The 21,550-nt window shown below is 38.0% G+C and overlaps 1 protein-coding gene and 1 long non-coding RNA gene across 3 annotated transcripts in view; one reads left to right on the top strand and one right to left on the bottom strand.

Moving 5' to 3' along the window:
* Nucleotides 1–2,745: 2,745 nt before the first annotated feature.
* UGT8 (UDP glycosyltransferase 8) overlaps nt 2,746–21,550 on the bottom strand; it is an 89,671-nt gene continuing 70,866 nt past the window's right edge. For both annotated transcript variants that reach the window (XM_032333261.1, XM_032333262.1), the window contains exons 3-6: nt 12,608–12,750; nt 11,046–11,122; nt 7,531–7,750; nt 2,746–5,407 (exon numbers count right to left, since the gene is read on the bottom strand). In XM_032333261.1, the coding sequence (XP_032189152.1) occupies nt 5,044–5,407; nt 7,531–7,750; nt 11,046–11,122; nt 12,608–12,750 (804 nt within the window). In that variant the 3' untranslated portion in view covers nt 2,746–5,043. The remainder of the gene's footprint in view (nt 5,408–7,530; nt 7,751–11,045; nt 11,123–12,607; nt 12,751–21,550) is intronic.
* On the top strand, nt 17,745–21,520 carry LOC116584626. Its single transcript, XR_004283264.1, has 4 exons — nt 17,745–17,833; nt 19,312–19,573; nt 21,122–21,200; nt 21,428–21,520. It is a non-coding gene; the product is annotated as an uncharacterized LOC116584626 (long non-coding RNA).

Below are 21,550 nucleotides of genomic sequence, written 5' to 3'. Positions count from 1 at the left end.
ACCTTTTAGAAGTAGGAATACTATATTGAATTCAAACTAATTCTGTTTTTGTAATAAGGAATGATCACTTACTCCACAAAACAGGTTACTGAAAGAGTAAAAACTAATTGTAGATAGAAATCAACACAGCATAAAATATTTTTAGTCATATAAAATTCAGTGAGAACTTCAGGTTTTATTAGTGAATAAATGAAAATGCTTTGTAATACCTGAGACTGTTACTATTGGTGTTAGACTTCTTTGTGTAGATTTACACTATTAAAATTGTTTTATTTGAGTAACATAATTTTACATGTAATTCTTATTTTTCAGTCCACTGGGATTACATATTGCTGTTGAAAAAAAAATCTGGTTTTATTACACAAAACAAATTGTCAGTAATCTTGTGGACTATATGAATCCTTTAAATTATGTCTTATTTACCCAAAAGTAAAGAATATCAATTTTATAACTATTGTGTGCCTTTCAGTTTCCATACTTTGACAAATTAAGAGTAGCCATGCTCTTTTTCCCCTAGCTCCAACTTGACCCAAACATCCAAGTCTATGACAGGGAGCCTGAAACATTGTGCAGTTTGTAGAAAAGTGACAATATGAGGATTTTGTGTGGATTCCTAAGACACTTATAACTAAAATTTGTTAGAAAAATGTTTTTGCTGTCTTTCAAAAATTTCACTAACATTTTTGCATGAAACATAGATTTTCAATGCTGGCTGAAAATCTTACCCTTCCAGAAATAAGGAGAATGAGAAGCCCTTTACTGCACATTTTAGAGAATTTTTACCAATAGAATCCATATAATTCTTAAATTTTGTCATGTAAGATTTAAAATTTTTCTCTTTCAAATGTCTTGATTATACCGGTTATAAATTAGCATTCTCTACTGTGATTTAATATTTAGAATCCAGCTGAATTACTTAGAAGCAAAAATGAAAATGAATTATACTTTCAATAATAAAACAGATTATGAACTATTCCTTCAAATGGTTTTGTCGCCTTGTTTTGGGTCTCTCATTTTTAAACCTTTTCTTTTCATAGTGGAGTCACTCAATTTTAGTAGCATTTTGGGCTTTGGTGAGGACTTGGCTGTGAAGAGATTAGACAGGACAACTCTGACAGACTAGTGAGCCACTAGCACCTTGGACACCACGGGAGTGAAAAGACAACTCAGGAAAGGGTTGCTGAATCAATGAATAAAACATGTATTTTCAAACACCATCTTTCAAAAACTCAAAGTGCAACACTGTGACAGAGGTTCGTCGATTCAGGACTAACCACCACAAATCTGAGTGCTCATTTCACACTGGCCATTATGCTAAATAGCCACACACACACACACACACACAGGCACAGTGTGTTTAAAACATTTAGTATGGTAGCCAGTACAGAGAAAGCATGTGTGAGCATGTATTCATGGTAAGTCCATGAGGTAATTATCACTAGCCAAATCAGAATTACAAAAGTTGAAGATTAATAACTGTTGGGAGTTAGCTTCCAACATCAGGACCCTCGGACAACCAGAACTTGGGTTCAATAGACAATTCTCTGGAAAAAAAAAAAAAATGATGAGGACGTTTCTGATTAAGCAAGACATGCCACAGGAGTTGTATTACCAACCACCACCAAGCGAGTCGGTATGAGTGTGGGGTTTACTGTGATGGGTCTTGTTGGCTACTCAGTGCTTCTACAACACCCCCATGTATTTCTGCTATAGCCATCAGCACTTTACATTATAATTACTTATGTATCCGTATCTCCCAGATCATGAGCTCCTTGAGAGAGAGATGGACCTTGTCATTTTTAAGTTCCCCTGGTATCTGGCATACTGTCTGGTGTGCGACAGGCATCCCCTGAATGTTGAAAGGAGGCCACTCTGACCTGGCAGTTCCTAAATTCTAGGATAAATAGGTTATTTTTTATTGAACTCACTTCAGTTGTGTATTTCAGAGAAGGTGCTTACCATTTATAAATAGTAACAGTCCACAAAATGTTCTCCCAATAGAATGAACTTCCGTCAATTTCAGTGCATGTATCACACCCCGTAACATCCAATTACAATGTCTAATATCCTTAATTAGGGCGCAAAGCTGGAAGCAGGCCACTGAGGTGGGGTATCAGAATCTATCAGACCACTTGAGCATGGATATTCTTATAGTCTTGGCCGAAACAGGAAATGTATGGGGGATAAAAACCAGGATGCTACATCTTGACGCTGGAGTGTCTCACCACTACCAGTCCCTAGCAGGGAAGGAGGCAGGCAGGGGCAGATGGCAGATCACAGAGTAGGACAGTCCTCTGAGGATCCAGTGTGGTGGATTCTCGCCCAGAAGGAGCGGGTGCTGTGTATCACAACGTAGAGGTGGGTGGTAAATATATGGTTGGGTAACGCACACGGTGATTCTTTGAGGACAGTATCCCCGAGCCTACAAAGACCTTATCAGAAAATGATCAATGTAGTACCTGCTAGTTTGAGATTGTCCTCACATTTTAATACAAAGTTTCTATGGTCTCAAGAAGAATCTTGAACGTTCAACTTTAATCACTAACCATGACTTTCACCCAAATATTACTTTCCTTCAATCCTGATCATCCAAATTCTGCCCCTAGATCTATGTGGAGGGATATTAAAAGTTATGGTTCTTAAAGAAAAATGGGTTGATGTGTTAATTCTCATTTGCATTTGATATGATGATGACCAGCTATGAAAATATTTGCAGAGGCTCTTTTTAAAAATAAAATGAATAAATACCTTCTTGAAAACTTAACTTTATTAGAGAATCTAGCCCCAATGTGGAAAATTTAAAATCACTCTATTTACCAAAACTGGCTAACAATAAGCTTACTAGGAAAAAAGAAAAAAGACAGAGAGAGAGAACAACAATGATCAGTAAATGCCTACACTTAACATTCTTCTGGGATAATTTTAAGATCCATGTTGATGTACTTATAAGGTAAATCCCTCTATTTAATAGTAATAAAAAAAATTCCCACATAACATTTTGTTTTTTACACTCATATACACATATAAAAGTTGGGAAACATGTCTCAGAAACCTGTTTATAATGGATATACATACTCTTGTGAAATATAATCTGAGTAAAAATTTTATTCCAACAACATTTCTCTATTTTAAATCATGTTTATTGTTTAAGTTTTCATCACAGTGGAGATTAATTTATGCTTAATCATCCATTGAGTGCCTACTGTCAGCTTCATCCAATTCCAAAAAAGTCAAGTCAACTCATTCATACACTCTAAGCCTGTTTCCATCCCACCATTCATTGCCTGTGCCTTTTTTCCCTTTTAACGGCAACATAACAATAAGATTGTGAAAAGGTATAACTAACAGACGTGTATGTATAATACCATTTCTTCAAGTATTCAGAGAGCAGTACGTCTGTCTGCATTGTACATTAGAAAACTATTTGTGACATTATTTCTAAGTAGAGGAGAGTGGCTCCTGGTGGGAGTGTAATGAAGTTGTATGTCATAGTGTATGACAAGGATTTACAGCATTCTAGAATTTTCACAACTCTTCCCATGTTAGTGAATGTCCTTAGGTGAATGTATGTTTCTACTCTCAGCTGTCAGACATGGGATCTCCAACTACAAATAAATAAGCATACACTCAACACGTGTAGTGCAAACGCTAAGTAAACAGAATGACATGGAATAAACTCATAGTGGCCAACTAGTGAATGGTTCAGCTGGGAGGCCCTGATTTTATGATGTCCGTGACGTGCTTCCTTCTTCTCCAGTGAACACTGTCACTGTTCCATGTCAGCCACAGTGACTTGAAAATTCTACTGAGGTGGGGCGTGAAGAAGTGAAGAGGGAAGAAGAAACTCATTTTCACAAGCAAGAGATACAATTTCTCTATCACTTCTGTGAAACCGGTAAAGTCTATCTGTTAACAGAATCTCAAACCTCTCAAAGGTGGTACCAAGAGGGAGAACTGTAAATGTCCCATTTAATTAAATGTTGGCACCTACGTAATATGGATTGTGTGGCCCAGACAACAAAAAAGGATGAAGAACATGTTTTTTAAAGGTAAAACTTTGGAAAGATAACACCTGAACATTCAAAAATTACATTATAAAAAATCCATCAGTTACAAAAACATTCAAATAACGGCCCTGTTTAAAGATGCCACATAAGCAATAATCTTCAGTACTTTGAACGAAAGTCAGAGTTTTGTAGCTTTGTCTTAATTATGAATTTAACACAAAGTTATTCATTAAAATGAAATAGAAAAAAAAACCTACAAAATTCTTTCAGAGGCAAATTATTGGTAGGGGGAAAACAAAAGTAAAATGTGACAACCGATTTATAAATTTACTTAATTGCATGTATTTTTCCCCCAGAAGGGTCCACAGCCTATAAGAAAAAGAAAACAAAAACAAAAAGGCAAAACAAAACAAAAAAACTAACACAAACAAACAAAAAACCCCAAAAAAGTATAAAAATGGTGCCATGTATCTTTTCATTTTCTTCCACTGCATTCAGTATTGAGGGAATAGTGTTCTTTCATGGTCAAGTGTTCTGAGTTCACATATATTAAATTCTAGAAAAGAAACATTTGGAGCCTTTCAAATTCATTCTTGAATGTGTTGTACCTTCAACAAATATGCCAAGCAGCCACCTAAAAATTCTCTTAATTAGGAAACACACATACATACACACATACACGCAAACAAACAAATCTTCTTCAAAGAAAAGAAACCATTCCTCATCTGGGACACACACGTATCAAGATTCAAAACTAAGGTCTGACATGGTCACTTAATTGATTTAAATAATTAAGGCTTCTAAAAGGTTCAGTGCCAAAACTCTCTGTATCAGTATTCGAATAAGATACATTTTTGCATTTTAGGTTTGTGCTTTTTACAGCCATCTTAATTCCACAGAATTTTGTTAGTAAGATCAGGTAACGGAGTGTTAGAATTGTTTACTGACATTTAACTTTTAGTAGTTGTTAGACTAAATTATAGTGATAAAAGGTGAATGACTGAACAGATTTGTTACTATCTTGTGGGCTGTTGGCTCATTTCACCTTCTTTTCATGTTTAATATGGCCATTTCTTTTGTACTTGCCATTGAGGATTCCATTATGGTAATGTCCATTAACTGTGCTATGCTTATTTCTAGACCACAAACTTTTGATTTTTCTGTAGATAAATTTTGTCACCCAGGACAAAAAAAAGTAGAACAAGGCAGCACCAAGCAAAAGCACAAAGGCTATATCCAGTAAAAAATACTGACAGAAAGAGATTTGATGGACAGCGGCACGTAGGTGATGGGCTCCGTTGTGACGAAGAATGTAATCTATCCAATAGACAGTCCGATTGACAGGGTGACCAGGCTGATCCTTGTGGATTTCTGAAAGCTTCTGGGCCCTCTGACGGTAGCTATGGAGCAGAGAGGCAGAACACAGAGTATCATGTCGCTATAAGGTTCAGTATTAGGACTTTCTCATTCTAAAAATGAGGAAAGTAATAAAACCAACTATTCTTTATTAAGTACATAGTATGTGCCAAGCACTGTGTTAATGCTCTGAACACAGTATCTTGTGTTAAGACAATAAAATAAATTTTAAACAAGCGAGGAAAACGAACTTGGAGAGACTGAGCGACCTGATGAGGATTACAAAGTTGAGATTCAGATTCAAGTGTTTCTGACTCTAAACCCCAGTTTTCTTTGGTTTGTTTTTGCTATACCATACCTCTTACCCGTACATACTCCTTCTCTCCCTATGCTTTTAAATACTATTAGCCAATGAATCTCAACCAGAAGAGGTACGTATTTATTAGATTCTGAAAGGTGGAGATGAGGAAAAATGCAGAATTTTGTCCCAACACCTTTTTTAAGCAATGAAATTTAACTTTGCTCTGATTTAAAATAACAAAGTGAAGGTGTGAGGTTTTTATACTTTTCAACAGAGGAAAAGGAGTTGAGAAACACCTATGAAGCCATCCACAGATAACTGTCATACGGTGCATATATATATACATATATATAGTTTTTCATTTTATACATATTTTTTCATTTTATATATAAAATATAAATAAAATATATACATATATAATATAAAATATATTGAATATATTAATATAAATATATAAAATATATAAAATAAGTAAAATATATACATATATTTCATATATATACATATATATGCATATATGTATATATGTAGTGAAAATACCCTCTTAAATGGTTAATCAGAACTCCAGGGTACCTCTGTATACTTGGAAGACTGCACAACTGGGGTTTAATTGCAGTGTGATGTATGACTACAGCGTGGCCTGTGACCAGGCCCTGTTTATATCTCAAAGAACACTGACAGAGGGACTGTATGTGGATAATCCAACCTTTTGCTTTTTTCTGTAGACCAAATCCAATCCTAGAAGCTCTGCAAGTATCTTCCCCCCACACCCAACAAACTTCACTTTGGGGCTATATTTTACAAACCTTTCTTAAAAAGCCTGTAAAATACTTATCATTTTTCATAAAATCATGTCTTGAAAAACACTCGACTTTGAAAGAAGAGCTACAGAACACAGAAGGATCCCCAAACTAAGGCACCTCGGCGCTCCCAGCGCCAGAGCTGGAATCAAGACACTGGATCCTTTAAGAGGTCAGAGCAAGAAGGCTGCCTCTGAGCCCACTTAAGGCAGCATAATGAACCTCAGTGGACCTGAATCCAGCCTTTTATATGGAAGCTGCATCATTTTCTATGAAAGAATTTTTCTTATTGTCAGTTGTTTCTTAGACGATGACAATGTTTTTCAATCCAGTGTTTACCCATACCGTGCAGGTATAAACAGAAAAATTCTACTGTCATATGAAATGCAAGATTAACTGAATGTCATATAAAAATGGGGAATACTGCTGCGTTGTTTTAAAACTACATGAGTCATCTCTCCAGACCCTTTGAGACTCAGTGGTTAACTGGGTTAACACAAGAAATCAAATATTTAACCACATCAAATAAATAAATATTCTGATTAGTCATGCACCTGAGTCAATAAATCTCTGTGTTTTGGTGATACTCGTCCTAGGGAAACCCAGCACCAGTCAATACAAAGGGCACCAACTTTGGAATCAGACAGTCCTGGTTCAAATTTCTACTCTAATAGCTGTGCAACTATGGGCAAATTACTTAAGCTCTCTGAGTTTCAAGTGCCTCATCTTTATAATGTCATTAATGAAAACAGTGGTATACAGATATTACGAGTATTAAAATGAGACACAGAACACAAAATTTGACACATTTTAGGAACCTTATGATTGTTCCCACTGGAATTTCTCCCTCAATTTGGCAAATCCTGGTAGAATATTATTCAAGGTCATACCTGGCTGGCCGTATGATTGCTGTCTTTATTTTTCAAATTACAGAAGATGTACAGAAAGCATCAGACACAGGTATTTCTGTAACCGGTTTATTGACAACTTCTTTGTAAGAACTGGTTACTGACAATATGCTGTGCTATTTATCTTTCATTTGCTTTCATATTAACTGAAAACTTACCTGGGATTATTGATAACTTTCACCAATGCTTCATACAGCTCTCCTTCAGTAACAGTCTTCCATTCTAGCAATATCCCCATGCCTTTTGCCTGGACCCGAGTCATAGTATCATAGTGGTCTCCAAAGAGTGGGATTCCCACGACAGGTACACCGTGATACATAGTTTCAAAAATACTATTCAAACCACCATGGCTCAGGAAGGCTTTAATATTTGAATGCCCTAAAGAAGGATTAAAAAAGAAAACAACTTACAGTACTGTATATTATTCTAAGCGATCTTCCAGGAATCTCTTAAAAATCCACCCTATAATAAATATACATTTTAGATATAGATTTTAAAGGCATAATTTCACTGATTCCTCTTCTACATCAATTAAAATGCTTATCATAAAAAAATAATGAACTGATTTGTGTATATTAGTTAAAAGCCATTTTTATTTGACAGAGAGAGATCATAGTACACAGAGAGGCAGGCAGAGAGAGAGAGAGGGAAGCAGGCACCCTGCTGAGCAGAGAGCCCGATGCGGGACTCGATCCCAGGACCCTGAGATCATGACCTGAGCCGAAGGCAGCGGCTTAACCCACTGAGCCACCCAGGAGCCCCCAAAAGCCATTTTTAAATAGCTAAAAATTATGGCTTTAACTTTCCCTCAAAAGCAAGTATCAACTGACTAGCCACATCTATTTAAGTGCCCAATAATAAATAGGAAGTCAATGAAAGCAAGAAATGCCAAGAATACCAGGGTGCAACCACATTCTACTAAAAACAGACAGCCACCTCTGGATACCCAAGCATTTATCCCTCCCTTTATATATTTTTTTAAAGATTTCATTTATCTGAGCGAGAGGGAGAGTGTGCAAGAGAGCACCAGCAGGGGGAGCAGCAAAGAGAGAGAGCAGCAGACTCCTCACTGAGCAGGGAGCCCCTTGTGGTGCTCCATCCCAGGACCCTGAGGTCATGACCTGAGCTGAAGGCAGATGCTTAACCAACTGAGCCACCCAGGTGCCTTGGCATTTATCTGTATTAACAGCAGAACACACTTTGTTTAAAGAAAAAAAAAAGTTACGATGTGGGGCTGGACTCCTAAAGGCCATGAAGAGTTTATGTGCTTATCCAAGGAGGAAAACTGTGCAGTACAAAGTATTTACAATATTCAAGTCATGTCAGCTTCTGTGCTTCACAATTTTAGGGTCCAATTTCACAGTCTGGGGACATAAACAAGTAGGGGCTGACACATTTAAAAATTAGTTGTAAGCGATGGAATATCATGTAACATCTAGTTGTCACGGGGATAAAAGAAGATAATTTATCAAAATTAATGAGGTATTTCCAAACCCAGATCTCCTCCTGAGCAGCCTATATTTCAAAAAGGGACCAAAAGCCTTGTGTAAGAAGTGTAGGACAAAGAAACACTGCATTTGGGGCGCCTGGGTGGCTCAGTGGGTTGATCCGCTGCCTTCGGCTCAGGTCATGATCTCAGGGTCCTGGGATCAAGTCCCGCATCGGGCTCTCTGCTCGGCAGGGAGTCTGCTTCCTCCTCTCTCTCTCTCTGCCTGCCTCTCTGCCTACTTGTGATCTCTCTCTGTCAAATAAATAAAATCTTTAAAAAAAAAAAAAAAAAAAAAAAGAAACACTGCATTTAGTGCATGCCACGGTCAGAAAGGAACTAAAGCTCACAGAAACAAATCTTTTAAATATTCACACACCACGTACAGTACGGACTCCTGGTGTTGAACCTCCATCTCAGCTGGGCACTGGGACACTCCCACCCTGTAGCGAGCAGGGTTAGTCACTCAGTGTCACCTCTGCCTACAGATGGCTTCTCAACTCAGCCCATCTAATGGACCTGCCCTCTCAGTGCATTTCAAACTTTCTTTTTAGCAGCAAAACCTTCTCTTTGAACAAAACCTTACTACCAAGTCCTGAAGTGACCAAGGAGACAGTGCTGGTGGGTGGAGGGCAGGGAGAAGTACGGAAGGAAGGAAGGGAAAGACAGTGGAGTTCAGGTCTGACTCCTCATCCCGGAGGAATCTTCTTATCATGGTGAGGAGCCAAAAGAGGGCCCATAAAGTCATACTGGGTGATGAAAAGAACACTAATCTTGGCAAAGGTAGAGAACTACGATTCTGAGGAACCCGGAAGAGCTATGAATTTGAGGAGGGCCACTGGATGTGAACCACTGTGTAGCCAGACCTCGCTGTACAGCCTCTCCAAAAAACCCTGAGAACAGCTCAGATGTTCTCAGATCATGGTATAACACTGTGGCACCGAAAGAACAGGCAGTCAAGATTCTCTGACTTAAATTTCTTGCTTCTTTCTACCTTCTATGGAATCTGAAGTCATAATAGTAAAGACATTTTTTAAAAAATGAAAATGAAATACAAGTATTAAGAAAAGTACATTGCCCTGTTTCTTCAATTTTGTCATTTACAGAATAATATATATAATGAACTAGATGAAAAAAAATTATATAAGGAAAATTTCTTGCTGTTTTTCAGTTATAAAATTCGATTTGCTGGTTTTTAGGATGGGTCACTTTATTGCATCTAAAAAATGCTTTTCAAAAGCCTATTTTTAAGAATATTATATAGAGCCACTTACATACCTCACTTTTTCAGTTACAAAATTCGATTTGCTGGTTTTTAGGACAGGTCATTGTAGCTTCTAAAAAATACTTTTCAAAAGCTTATTTTTAAGAATACTGTTTAAAGACACTTACATAATCTCGTATATTTTAGTATTATTGAACAGATGATGGCCAATACTGCCAAAACTCAGTACCATTTTATAACTTTCTTAATATCTTAAATAATATGGCATCATGTTTTCCTAAATTTAATGAAATTACAGTTTTACTATCTACACTTATTCAACAGTTAAATTACATATTTCAAATATCTTAAAATAAATGCACATAATTATTATTTTAGTTTTCATCTGAGGGTCAGAATCTCAATAAATAAATCATGTGTTTATTTAATAAAATGTTTCAAAAATGTCTGGTGACTTCAGGAGAAATCTAAACAGATGAACCAAACACAGATAGGATTTTATTGGCCTAAAGATGTTTCCTTGGCCTTTTGCTTCTCTTTGGTTTCAAATAAATGAATAATTTTGAATTTTTCTGAGTTCTCAGGTAAGTCTATAATAAAACTCTAACACAAATCTGTATTTTCATTGTTTTAATTTTACTACCTTTAGCTGATTAGTCTAATCAGGTAGAACTTTAGTCACTGCCAGTTTATATAGCTTATTAAGTATATTTTCCAGAAAATTAAAACTAGTGACTGGCCAAAAAATATTAATTTATAGACCAAAGGATTATATTTGACAAATTATTTTCCAATAAAGATAGATTTGATTTGTTGGCTTGAAATCTAAGATGAGACACTGGATGACACGGCGACTCTTTCGTAAACTACACACGTATTAGAGAAGATGTTCACATGCAAAAATCACATTTATACAATTCAGATCCAAAAGCCAAGTAAATACCTACATGCAGCTGACTTACCAAGCAGGTCATTTTGTGGTAACCATTCTATGAGCTTAGTGTTGTTTCCTAGATTCTTTGGTTTGGTTCCAGAAAACCTAAAATGTACATCATCAGACAATGAATCTTTCAAAAATCCAACTTAACTCCTGGTACAGACTCTGTGGTTAAGTTATCAGGTTTAAAATAAACGTTACATGATCTTTTGTTGATATTTTAAGAAGGAAACCATGCTTTAGCAACAAGAAAATTTTGATATTCTTTTTCACATTTTCACAGATTGAGATTAAAAACAAACAAATGAACAAAGGCCCTTGGCTTATGTTGAGATTTTCCTTCAGTTCTCACCTGATTACAGTGGGTGAGGGGGTGGGGTGGGAAGGATCCAAATTAACCTGTTCTAGAAAGTCACTCTCCAGCAGGACCCAGAAGGAGAAAGGCAAGAAGCAGGGAGGCCCCACTGGGCAGTGGATAGAGCCTAAGGAAAGGTGTGAGAATTGGAAGAAAGCAGGAAGTACCTCCTCTAGCTTGGCCCCAGAGACAGGAGCTCTACGGGGCAAAGGATACAATTCAGTGGTTTCTTACAGATCAAGATCTTTCCAAGATAAACCGTGAACATGCTTAATGACTGAGGGAGTGGCAAGGGTCTGAACTGAGCAGACACAACCTGTCCTCAACAAAGCAGAAGGGTGCTTTCTGGTTTTCCTAATAGAGAAATCGCAATCTAACTGGCATCCAGAGAAAAAGTCCTAAACGGTGGGGATAAAAATATATGTCCATTTCATAGCTCAGACAGGAAAAGCGGGACCTAGTCTTTACACAATTGTTATAAAGGAAAAACCTGTAGTATTCAGATCCTACTAGTAATGGCTTGAACCTCTGGGACCGATGTGGATCACTGCAGGATCCCTGAGCCCAAGGGCAGTGGCGGGCACTAAAGAGATCCATGGTACATGGTGTTCAGGTCTGATGTTTCCATGGTGGTCTGGGAAGTCCGGAGACGGACACTTATTGGCAGGGTCTCCCAAAGGAAGCTAGGGCAATCTATGGATCTGTTTAACCAGCATTAACTGGCAAGTTACTGCGTTTTTAAAAACCCAGTCTCTTGGATAAATGAAATAAAAAAGCATGTATAAAGGACGAACAGTTCCATGAGAACATTTTAACTGTTTATTCATTCACCCATCATTCTTTACCTCATTCCAACACTGATGTGAAGGTATACAGAAGGTGTCTAGAAATGCTTTAATTACAATAATTTTTTTTAAATGACAATAACAAGAGAAGGAGAAACAGGATATAAAGCTGAAGGTAACATAAAAATGCACCCGAGACAAGGATAAATCACTCTGCATCCTATTTTCTTTGCAGGCTATATAGGCTTGATATCTCTCTCTTTATCCATCACAGAGTCTCATAAATTCATCCCTAGATTTCAACAGGCTAAGAAACAGAATGAGAAGTCGGGGGCATCCTGCTCATCTTGCCAGGGAGCCAGTGCGCTGTGTGGACTGGGACCTGCCGGCTAAGCAAGGAGATCCCAAAAATCAGCAGTGAAGAAACCAACAGCATGATTACCTTACCTCCAGATCACTTTCTGGGGCAGTCTCCCCAGAGCTCCAGCCAGCTTGTTAGCAATGTCTTCGGACAGGTACTTGACACCAGCTCCGAAAGATACCAGGACAAAGCCATGTTCGTTAGCACCATTTACCCACCTCTGGAGATCCTATCAATCAAAACGCGGCAATTAATTTTATGAAAGGCCAACCAACCACAGTTCATAATCAGAGTCATCAAGAGCCCAGTTTTTAAAAAGTATTCGGGTAATTTTCTTAAACAATTAGGGAGTAGCGGATATAAAATTTTTCTCTAAACATCTGCTTCTGTTTAAAACAGTTCATCTGACAACACTAACTGAAATAAGGAGGGGGAATGGCTAATTTGGTAAGATCATCAAGTAGCAACAAAAAAATCAGTGTCTAATGGCCTAAGATCACAGTCAGAAAACTGAAACTGATGCTTAAAACACGGTCAGGGATAAATTTGTATGAGGAGGGGGCTGGGGTGGTTCAGTCAAGTGGGGTGTCTGCTTTCATTTGGCTCAGGTCAAGACTGGATCCAGTCCTGAGTCCCCACTGGGCTCAGCGGGGAGTCTACTTGTCCCTCTGCCCCTGCCTACCACCCTTCCTTGCCTGTGTGTACCCTCTCTCTCTCTCAAATAAATAAATAAAATATTTTTTAAAAAATTGTATGAGGATACAAGCGAAAGATGTGGACTGGACATTAAAAAAAAAAAAAAAATGAACTCTCACCCTCACTCCTACCCAGGAAGATTTTTGTTTTTAGGAGTGGGCTGGCTTTATCTCGGTCTAAGCTCCATTATTTTTATCTCTACGAGTCATACTGTGTTATATGGTAAGAAAGAGAAGGAGTTAGCTAACAGGTCCACAAATCCATAGGCCTAGTGAGTTGTACTCTTTCTCTAAATATTCCTCCAACTCACGGAGAACACAAAGCATGCATGCTCCATAGTGAGGCATCCAGGGTTTCTGGAAATCTCTGAGTGGTTACTCTCCCTCACAGTGCAGGAAAATGCTAAATTCCAAACCCGTCCTTAGATAGCCAACAGATGCCGGCCCACTCTTAACACTGCAGGAATCACTCTCCTTTTGGAGGAAGACACATTCACAGATTTTTGCCAGTGTGGTTGACTTATACTGAAAATGAAAGCAGTTAGTTTTAAGGGATACTATCCTTGCTTTGTTTCATTCTGTAGGCACAAACTTGCATCATCCCCTTGAATAAGTCTTTTGTCAAAGACACTGAGCTTCAGGTTCCCATATGAAAACTAACAGAGCCACAGCACTTAGAGGAACACAGAATTTCACTGCAAGGAAAACAAATGCGCTGTCTGTGGACCACACCTTTGCCGTAATGTAGGCACGAAAACAGGGGACAGGCTCACTCTGTATTCACGACGTGAAGAGTGAGCTGTCTCACGGACCCTGCGGGTCTGTCTTTCAAGATGAAGGAGCTTCTAGGGTGTCACCGTGTTCTTTGCATTTCACACCCCTTTCTGACACACCCTGATTTATTGCCGGGGAGGGGGATGGGAACTGCACAGTAAGCACTACCGTCACAAGGGCATCCCCACCTAGCTCCATACCAAGTATTTATATGCATATTAGCCCCCACCTCACCCACGTCTTCCTTTCCTTTGTTTTTCCCCTTTTCTTTTATCCCTTAATGAGATCTGTATTAACAACTCTATTGTACTCATTCTTAGCCGGGAAGAGGGGGCCACGTTTCATGTCCAAAATGAGTAAGTAGTGTCACTGGATGACTGGGATAGTGATGGGAGGAGTTACGCCCTTCCGGCTACTCAGTGGGCAAAACAGGTTGTGCTTATTACTAAAGCTCTCAATTTACAGTCTACTGCACTGACCAACAATATCGCATGTACTGAAAATGTAACAGTGTTATCTGTGGATTCAAAATAAGAAACAAGAGCAAACGGATTTAAAATTTTCATTTTTGAGACGGTCCTAAGCCAGATGTACTTAAAACAATATGAACGTTGCACAGTAGAATGACTGTAATACTATGTTTTATCCCTACGGCTTGTCTTTCAAGTAATTAATTTATCACCTACTGTCCAGTTCTCTAAAGATTAAAATTTCAGGGTCAATGCCATTTTTAAAAAGCTTATATTCAGATAAACCACCCCTTACAGTCATAATATTATTTAAATTTGCTTCCCAAGGACTTAAAAGGTCTTTGAGTTTGAACTGAATCTATGCAATACTTAAGTTGTTTGTTCTTTGTTCTGCATGAAACAAAATAAAATCCATTAACCTATTTTTCTAGATTTTTTCCAGCCATGCCCATTGACCATTTACAAGAATATATTCAACTATGTAGCCTTTATTGATATGAAAGGGAGTAGAGAAAATCTTGCTCATTATACCTCCCTTCAGGAAAAGCACTCAGCATTTTTAGAAGATAACATTCCAATTGGCTTAGAATGGGGCAAGGTGATTTCCAAACTGTTACTCCCTTGGCTGGAGAAAGAGGGGACGCGAAAGGTCAGAGAAGAAACAGTCAGCCTGACTGGGGTCTTGGACGGAAACCCTTCCCCATGATCTCTCATCTTCAGCCTAAATTCACAAAATGTTTGGTGTGACTGATGTCTGATGGAAACACAGAGGGTCTGGGTTTGGGGTCTGGCTGACAAGGGAGACAGGCAGCAGAACAGCAGCCCCAGGCAGAGGCTGAAGGGATCCCGAATTTGCTGAACTCATGGTGAGGATTTGGGAACCGGAACTTCATGAAAAGTATGCCTGGCTCTCCGAAGAGCAGAGAGGCCCCAGGTGGCATTTTGTCTCGATATACACAGGCAGTATTTTCTGGAATTTAAGATTATGCAACTATAAAGTGAAACTGATTTAATAACCACTCTTAAAAAAAATAACCTTCATAATAAATGTGTTCAATGTAAAACAAAACAAAAACAACCCAATCCTGGATATTTAACACTGTCAAAGGTATTTTAGAGTGTCCTTGCTCCCTGACAAACACCAGGTAAAAATATAGAGTGTTTAAAAAAAAAAAAAAAACCTCATTTATAATATCAACAAAAACCACATATATCTAAGAGTAGAGTATGCCTAACAAAATACACAAGATGTACATGAAGAAAAATTTACTGAAGGACAAAAAAGAAAAACTAAGTAAGTGGAGAGATGTAACATGTGACAGGAAGGAAGAAACATCAATGTCCTGAAGATGGGTTTTTTTGTTTTTGTTTTTTTTTTGAATAAAATTAAGTTCAATGCATTCCCCACCTACATTCCAAGAGGACTGCTATGGATCTAGAGCAGAGTCTAAAATTCATCTGGGAAAGAAAATACACAAGAAAGGCTAGGAAGATTTTGAAAAAGTACAGCGAAGGAGAGTTTTCCTTCCAGATATTAGAATGCACTCCAGAATTTAGAGTCCTCTCTATGAAATGTTCAGTTTTAGGAAGAGACTGCAAGGAAGGGGCCAGTAAGCTAGTTGCTGTCTACACAACTACACAACAGGAACTGAGCCTTCACATCAGTGGGCACAAGTCACCCACCACCGATGCAAAAAAAGGGAGGCTAGATTCCCCCCCCCCACTAATATAAGAGTTGCAGGAGCATTAGAAAGTCAAAATGAATTAGAATATATGAAATATTTGAAGAATCCCCAAAAGATACTTTTACTGTTTCTGGGTGTGGAAGGCCTTCCTGGTCCAGTCACAAATTCCAGACGTCATAAAGAAAACACTGAGAGATCTGACTACAAAACAATAAAACTTCTAGAGTATAAAAGATAATTTTTAAAAGGAAAATAATAATAATAATTAATAATAATAGATGCAGAAATATTTTCAATATACATAGTAAAAGATTTATATCCAAAACAAAATAATGAGAAAAGAATTTTCACAAACAACCTAAGGAAACACCCATTTCACAGATGGAAAGCAAATGGCATTCACATGGAAAGATGCTTAGCTTCACACACTAGCCAGAGAAACACAAATTCAAACTGTTTTCATCTCTTATTCTCTGTAGTCTCCACAGTCCTCTGTTAGGATTTGTTGACTGTGTTTTCTGTCAATATAAAATTTAATCCATTTTAACTTAAAAAAAAAAATGCAGAATTTACCCTTAAGTATTAATGCTTTGTAATTTTCTACCAACTTTTTTGTTTTGCTATAAGGATAAAATGTCTTTTCCGAAATGGCTTCTGGGTCTATTGACTTAGCACTTTTCCTACATTAAGATTATCTTTCAAATATCCATAGTTTCCTTTAGTAATTTTATAGTTTCATTTTTTTTTTTTAAATCCTTTCATCATCCAGAATCTCTTTTGGGGGAAAGAAGGAGTCTGGGATCCATTCTTATTTTTAACCCTATGGATAATCTTCTCAACACTACTGAATATTTCCTCTTGTCCTCATTAATGCAAAATTCCGCCCTCACAGCAGATTTCTGAGTTCCATTCTGTTCCATTGATCTATGTATCCGGTTATTCCTGTGCCTGGGCCAGAGACTTTTATTGACTGTTATAACACATTTTAATATTTGCAGTGTTAGATTTCTCTCAATTTTCATTCTGGGGATTTTATTAGTTATTTCCGTAGTTAGCATCTTCTTTAAGAACTTTTTTTTTCTTTAATTAGAAAACAGTGTATTATGTTAAGTTTTAAAAATCACAAGAGCTTTGGTTACAGTTGCTAAATACATCCAGGGACACACTACTGCAGCCCCCAAAGTAGTAAATACTGCAGTATTTTATTAATGGCTTTGATTATTTTATCATTGCTAAGTTTGTGAAATTTATAAATATCAAGGGGGAACTTGGCGAACACAAGGAATTTCATATGAACTGGACATCGATCATTCTACTCCTATCTGCTCTCTGCTGTGCTGCGTGAGCTCAAAAATAGCTTCAAGGTTACAAGTAACTGCATTTGTGGAAGCGGACAACCGACAAGCCCCAAATCTTCTTTCTGAATACCCCAACCGCCATTTTCCAGCAGTACCACTCCTTACACAGGGTAGGAGGACTTGCGCAGCCATGGACAAACACTTCATTTCACACACCGTACCCTTCAAACAGCGCGCTCAGTCCTTTCTGCTCAACTGGCGGGGGCACGTGCGGCACGCTCCTCCACTAGATGGCGCAGCAAGCACGGAGCACGAGCGTCTGGCGTCTGCGGCCGCTCCCAGGGCTTCTGACCCTCGGGGACCGGTGCAGACCCAGAGCCTAGCTCTATGGTATTTCGGGCTCCTTGTGGAGGGGAAGAACTCGGTCATTTTCCAAATCCAAAGGAGACCGAAGTTACCACAATAATGAATCAAATAGTAAGAAGGAAATCAGCAGTAGGCAGGTGCTTCCTTCACTATATTACTATGAAAATTTCCATTCTTCTACAATTAAAATAATTGACTTAGATACTTATGTAGAATATAGATATACAGATAATTTTTATTTTATAATTTAAAATAATTATAAAAATGTAATTCTATGATTTTATAGATATGATTATTTTTATTGAGGTCTCTTTTCAAAAGCTGTATTATATATATCAGTATCAATATATCTATATATAAAATACAGCTTATATTGATATATCTATATATATCTATATCTATCTATCTATCTATATATATATATATATAATAAGTCTTTTGAAAAGAGAACCTCGCAATAAAAATTATCACTATATCTTCTTGCACAGTTAAGTTGTCTTGGTCCTTTAATGGGAGAAAGTAGAATAAGGACATGTGGATAACATATTTATCATAATTACTACTGCATGTTAATGTATTTGCTTTCCTGACTCGTTACAATCATGACCTGGATATGCAATGATTTGGTTTCTAGTACTGCCAGATTTCTTTTCACCAAATAGAGAGTAAGGCACTCTACCCTGTTCCTAACGTGGAGAGCAGTTCAGGACAAGCCAGGGGGAAGTAACTAGGCTCTGTGAGACGGGACAAGGGCTGGAACAGGAGCCAAGAGATACACAGAATTAACCAGCAGGGAGCAAGTCGCTCCCAAAGTGTAAAATTTTTATTAATTTTACATCATGTTTTGACATGATGGATATCAAGAAATGAAGGATGTGAAAAATATTAAAAGGAGTAGAGGGTGCCTGGATGGCTCAGTCAGTTAAGCATCTGCCTTTGGCTCAGATCGTGATCCTGGAGATCCGGGATAGAGTCCCACATTGGGCTCCCTCCTCAGCACGGAGCATGTTTCCTCCTCTCCCTCTTCCCCCTACTTTGCTTGCTCTCACTCTCTCTAGGTCTCTCTCTCTCAAGTGAACAAAATTTAAAAAAAAAAAGAGGAGGAGAAAGCAAGATCTGAGAAACTTAGAGAAGACAATCATTGGGTAACTCCTTTTTATATACCTAGCCACCTGTCCAAAAACAAACAGAAGCCTCCTGTTAGCTGTGGTCAATGTGAAAACCTCCCAAGTCCAGAAATGTAAAAACAATTTTAAAAAGATAATCACTTCAGAACCCATGAAAGAAGAACTAATTAAAAGTTGGCTGGTGTAGAGGCCCAGCTCTGGCCTGTCTGGGCTTCATTCTAAGGGCTGAGGAAATCGGGAGAGATTCCCTAGAGAGATCTTTCACTGCACCCTGAGACCTGGGGCCAGACTGGGTCGCCTCAGTTAGTTACTATCAAATCTGTCCTGATGGCAGCCTGTGACCCAAACCTACTCTCTTCTCTCCCCACAAAATAGGAGCCTTGAGCAGAGACCAGCACAGTTGAGAAAGCAGCAACACTGCTTCCTTTGTCAACCGCGTCCATTCCGAGACAAAGAATGCCTGGACTGTGAGAGAATCCTACACAGAGATGACGATGGGAGAAGAGGGACCTTTTTTCTTGTTTCCAACACCCACATCAATAGGCCTCTTTTCCCATTTTAAAGTGCCCGACATAAAGAACGTTCCACTTTGGTCAGGTGGGCTGCAGAGAATTAGAATATTCATCTGCAAAACTCGGTAGGTAAGATAATAATGAACATCTTGGTATAAATTTATTTTAAAAATACCAGGGGACAACAAACTTATCTTTGGCTACTGCTAAGACAGTTAACCAAGACTTATTAAACAACAACAAAAAATGCCATTGAAGATATAAATATGAAAGTTACCATTCAAAATGAAATGTACCAACCATCATTTGCACTGATCTGATTAGAAAAGGATTTTGTTCAAACCTCAGTTCCACCATTTGCTGTGTGATCTCACTCAAGTCTATTCTCTCTCAAGCCCAGATTTCTCATCATTAAAAGTGCTGATGATATTCACAAGGTCATTGCAAAGATTAAATGAGACCAAATATATAAAAGTGCCATGTTAAGTAAAAATTACCCTGTTATTTTTCCCTAAGCAACAGACTGAACAGGGACTGAAAGGATAGCCACACTGACAACTGGGGGGGGGGGGTGTCATTCTGTACCAAGATATTTTCTCTCAGTTCACCACAGTTGAGATTCTTCTGAAAAAATCTCCTTCAAACAAATGAGAAGTAGTACCAAAAAAAACGTTTTACACGTAGGATCAAATCTAGTTGTTCGTTTTTTCAGAACATTCAAGGATTTCCAAGATCATCCAAAAGGCTTAAGCCACAACTAATCTAAAGAAGCAATATAGTGATGAATGTCAAGGTGATGGTTCTACTTTTTAAAAATCTCAGAAGATGATTTTTTTATTAACACACTAAGCATTCAGGAGAATGCTTACAGTAAGTACATTAAGTACCTAAAAGTGTGTGTTCCTTTGCACTGGGATTCTGTAGTATCTTCTTTCTTTCTCATAAGGCCTTTAGTTTTGCTATTACAGTTACAATGAAAAGTAGGCAAAATTTGAAACATTGATTTGACTTTGAAGAGAGTCAAGTTCTCAAGGTTCTGAAGAACCTCCAGAAATTGCACACAGTTGGGACATCCCAGGGTTACGATCATGGCCAGGTACTGAGGCATGATGGAACGTAGTCACTGGGTATATAATAATGAAAATCTCACCAGAAAAAGAAAAAAAAGAAATCAGTCCCCACAAAAAAACATCTAAATCTTTCTTTGTTACAAAAGGAAGTTAAAAATCCAGAGATTTCGGGAGAAGAAAAGATATTTGAATATGCTTGTTTGCAACAGAGTAAGAATGAAGGGGAAGGATTAAGATGCAGACAGAGGCGGCAAGTGTTTCCTGTGTACATCTGAGTGTACAGTGTACAGATGTGAGTTCCCCAACACTCTTTCCTTCACAATCTGCTGTCAGCTAAGTGTTCTAAGTTTTGCTGGGGGGGGGGGGGAGAAAAAGAAAGGTCATGGCTATCAAATAGTGTCCCAATAAATTAGATGGGTTTCAAAGTCCATTTATTAATTCAGTCAATACTACTGAGCACCTGCTATGTACCACACCTGACATTCTTTCAGTTTAGGCACTTGAGACATAGCAAAGAGCAAATGAACAAAAATTCCTATCCTCGGAGTTTACATTCTTAACGACATGGCCATAACCTAATTTTCCATCCTTATCTCCCATCAGGTTTGGACACCTTATCGGCTTTTCATTCCTCCAGATACAGCCTGCCCCCTGGTGCCTGAGATTTCCTCCTCAAACCACAGTAATTGACCAAAGTCCTGACAAACGATATGTCCTCTCTGTTGATCTCCTTTGAAAGAGGTGTTCTCTCTCCTGGATACTTTCCACCTCACTCGTATGTGAATTTACACACAAGACTTTCTCTCTTCTTGGTGCTCACTACTTACCTTAAGAAATCAAGAAAGCTCAGAGTAATCTACATCCTTAAACAGATGAACAAATGCATTGTTTCATTTTTTTTTCTTTCAGTTAGATAAACAAGATTATCTTTTCTCTAGAATTTGAGTCAACAAAGAGAATGTTCAGCATTTTAAAGAAAGGTCTCATTTTTTAAAATTCAACTTTGGCTACTAAATTATGTGGCTTGCCTAG

Source organism: Mustela erminea, chromosome 2 (assembly GCF_009829155.1).
Source record: "Mustela erminea isolate mMusErm1 chromosome 2, mMusErm1.Pri, whole genome shotgun sequence".
Taxonomy (NCBI): domain Eukaryota; kingdom Metazoa; phylum Chordata; class Mammalia; order Carnivora; family Mustelidae; genus Mustela; species Mustela erminea.
This window is presented reverse-complemented; position numbering and strand designations above follow the sequence as displayed.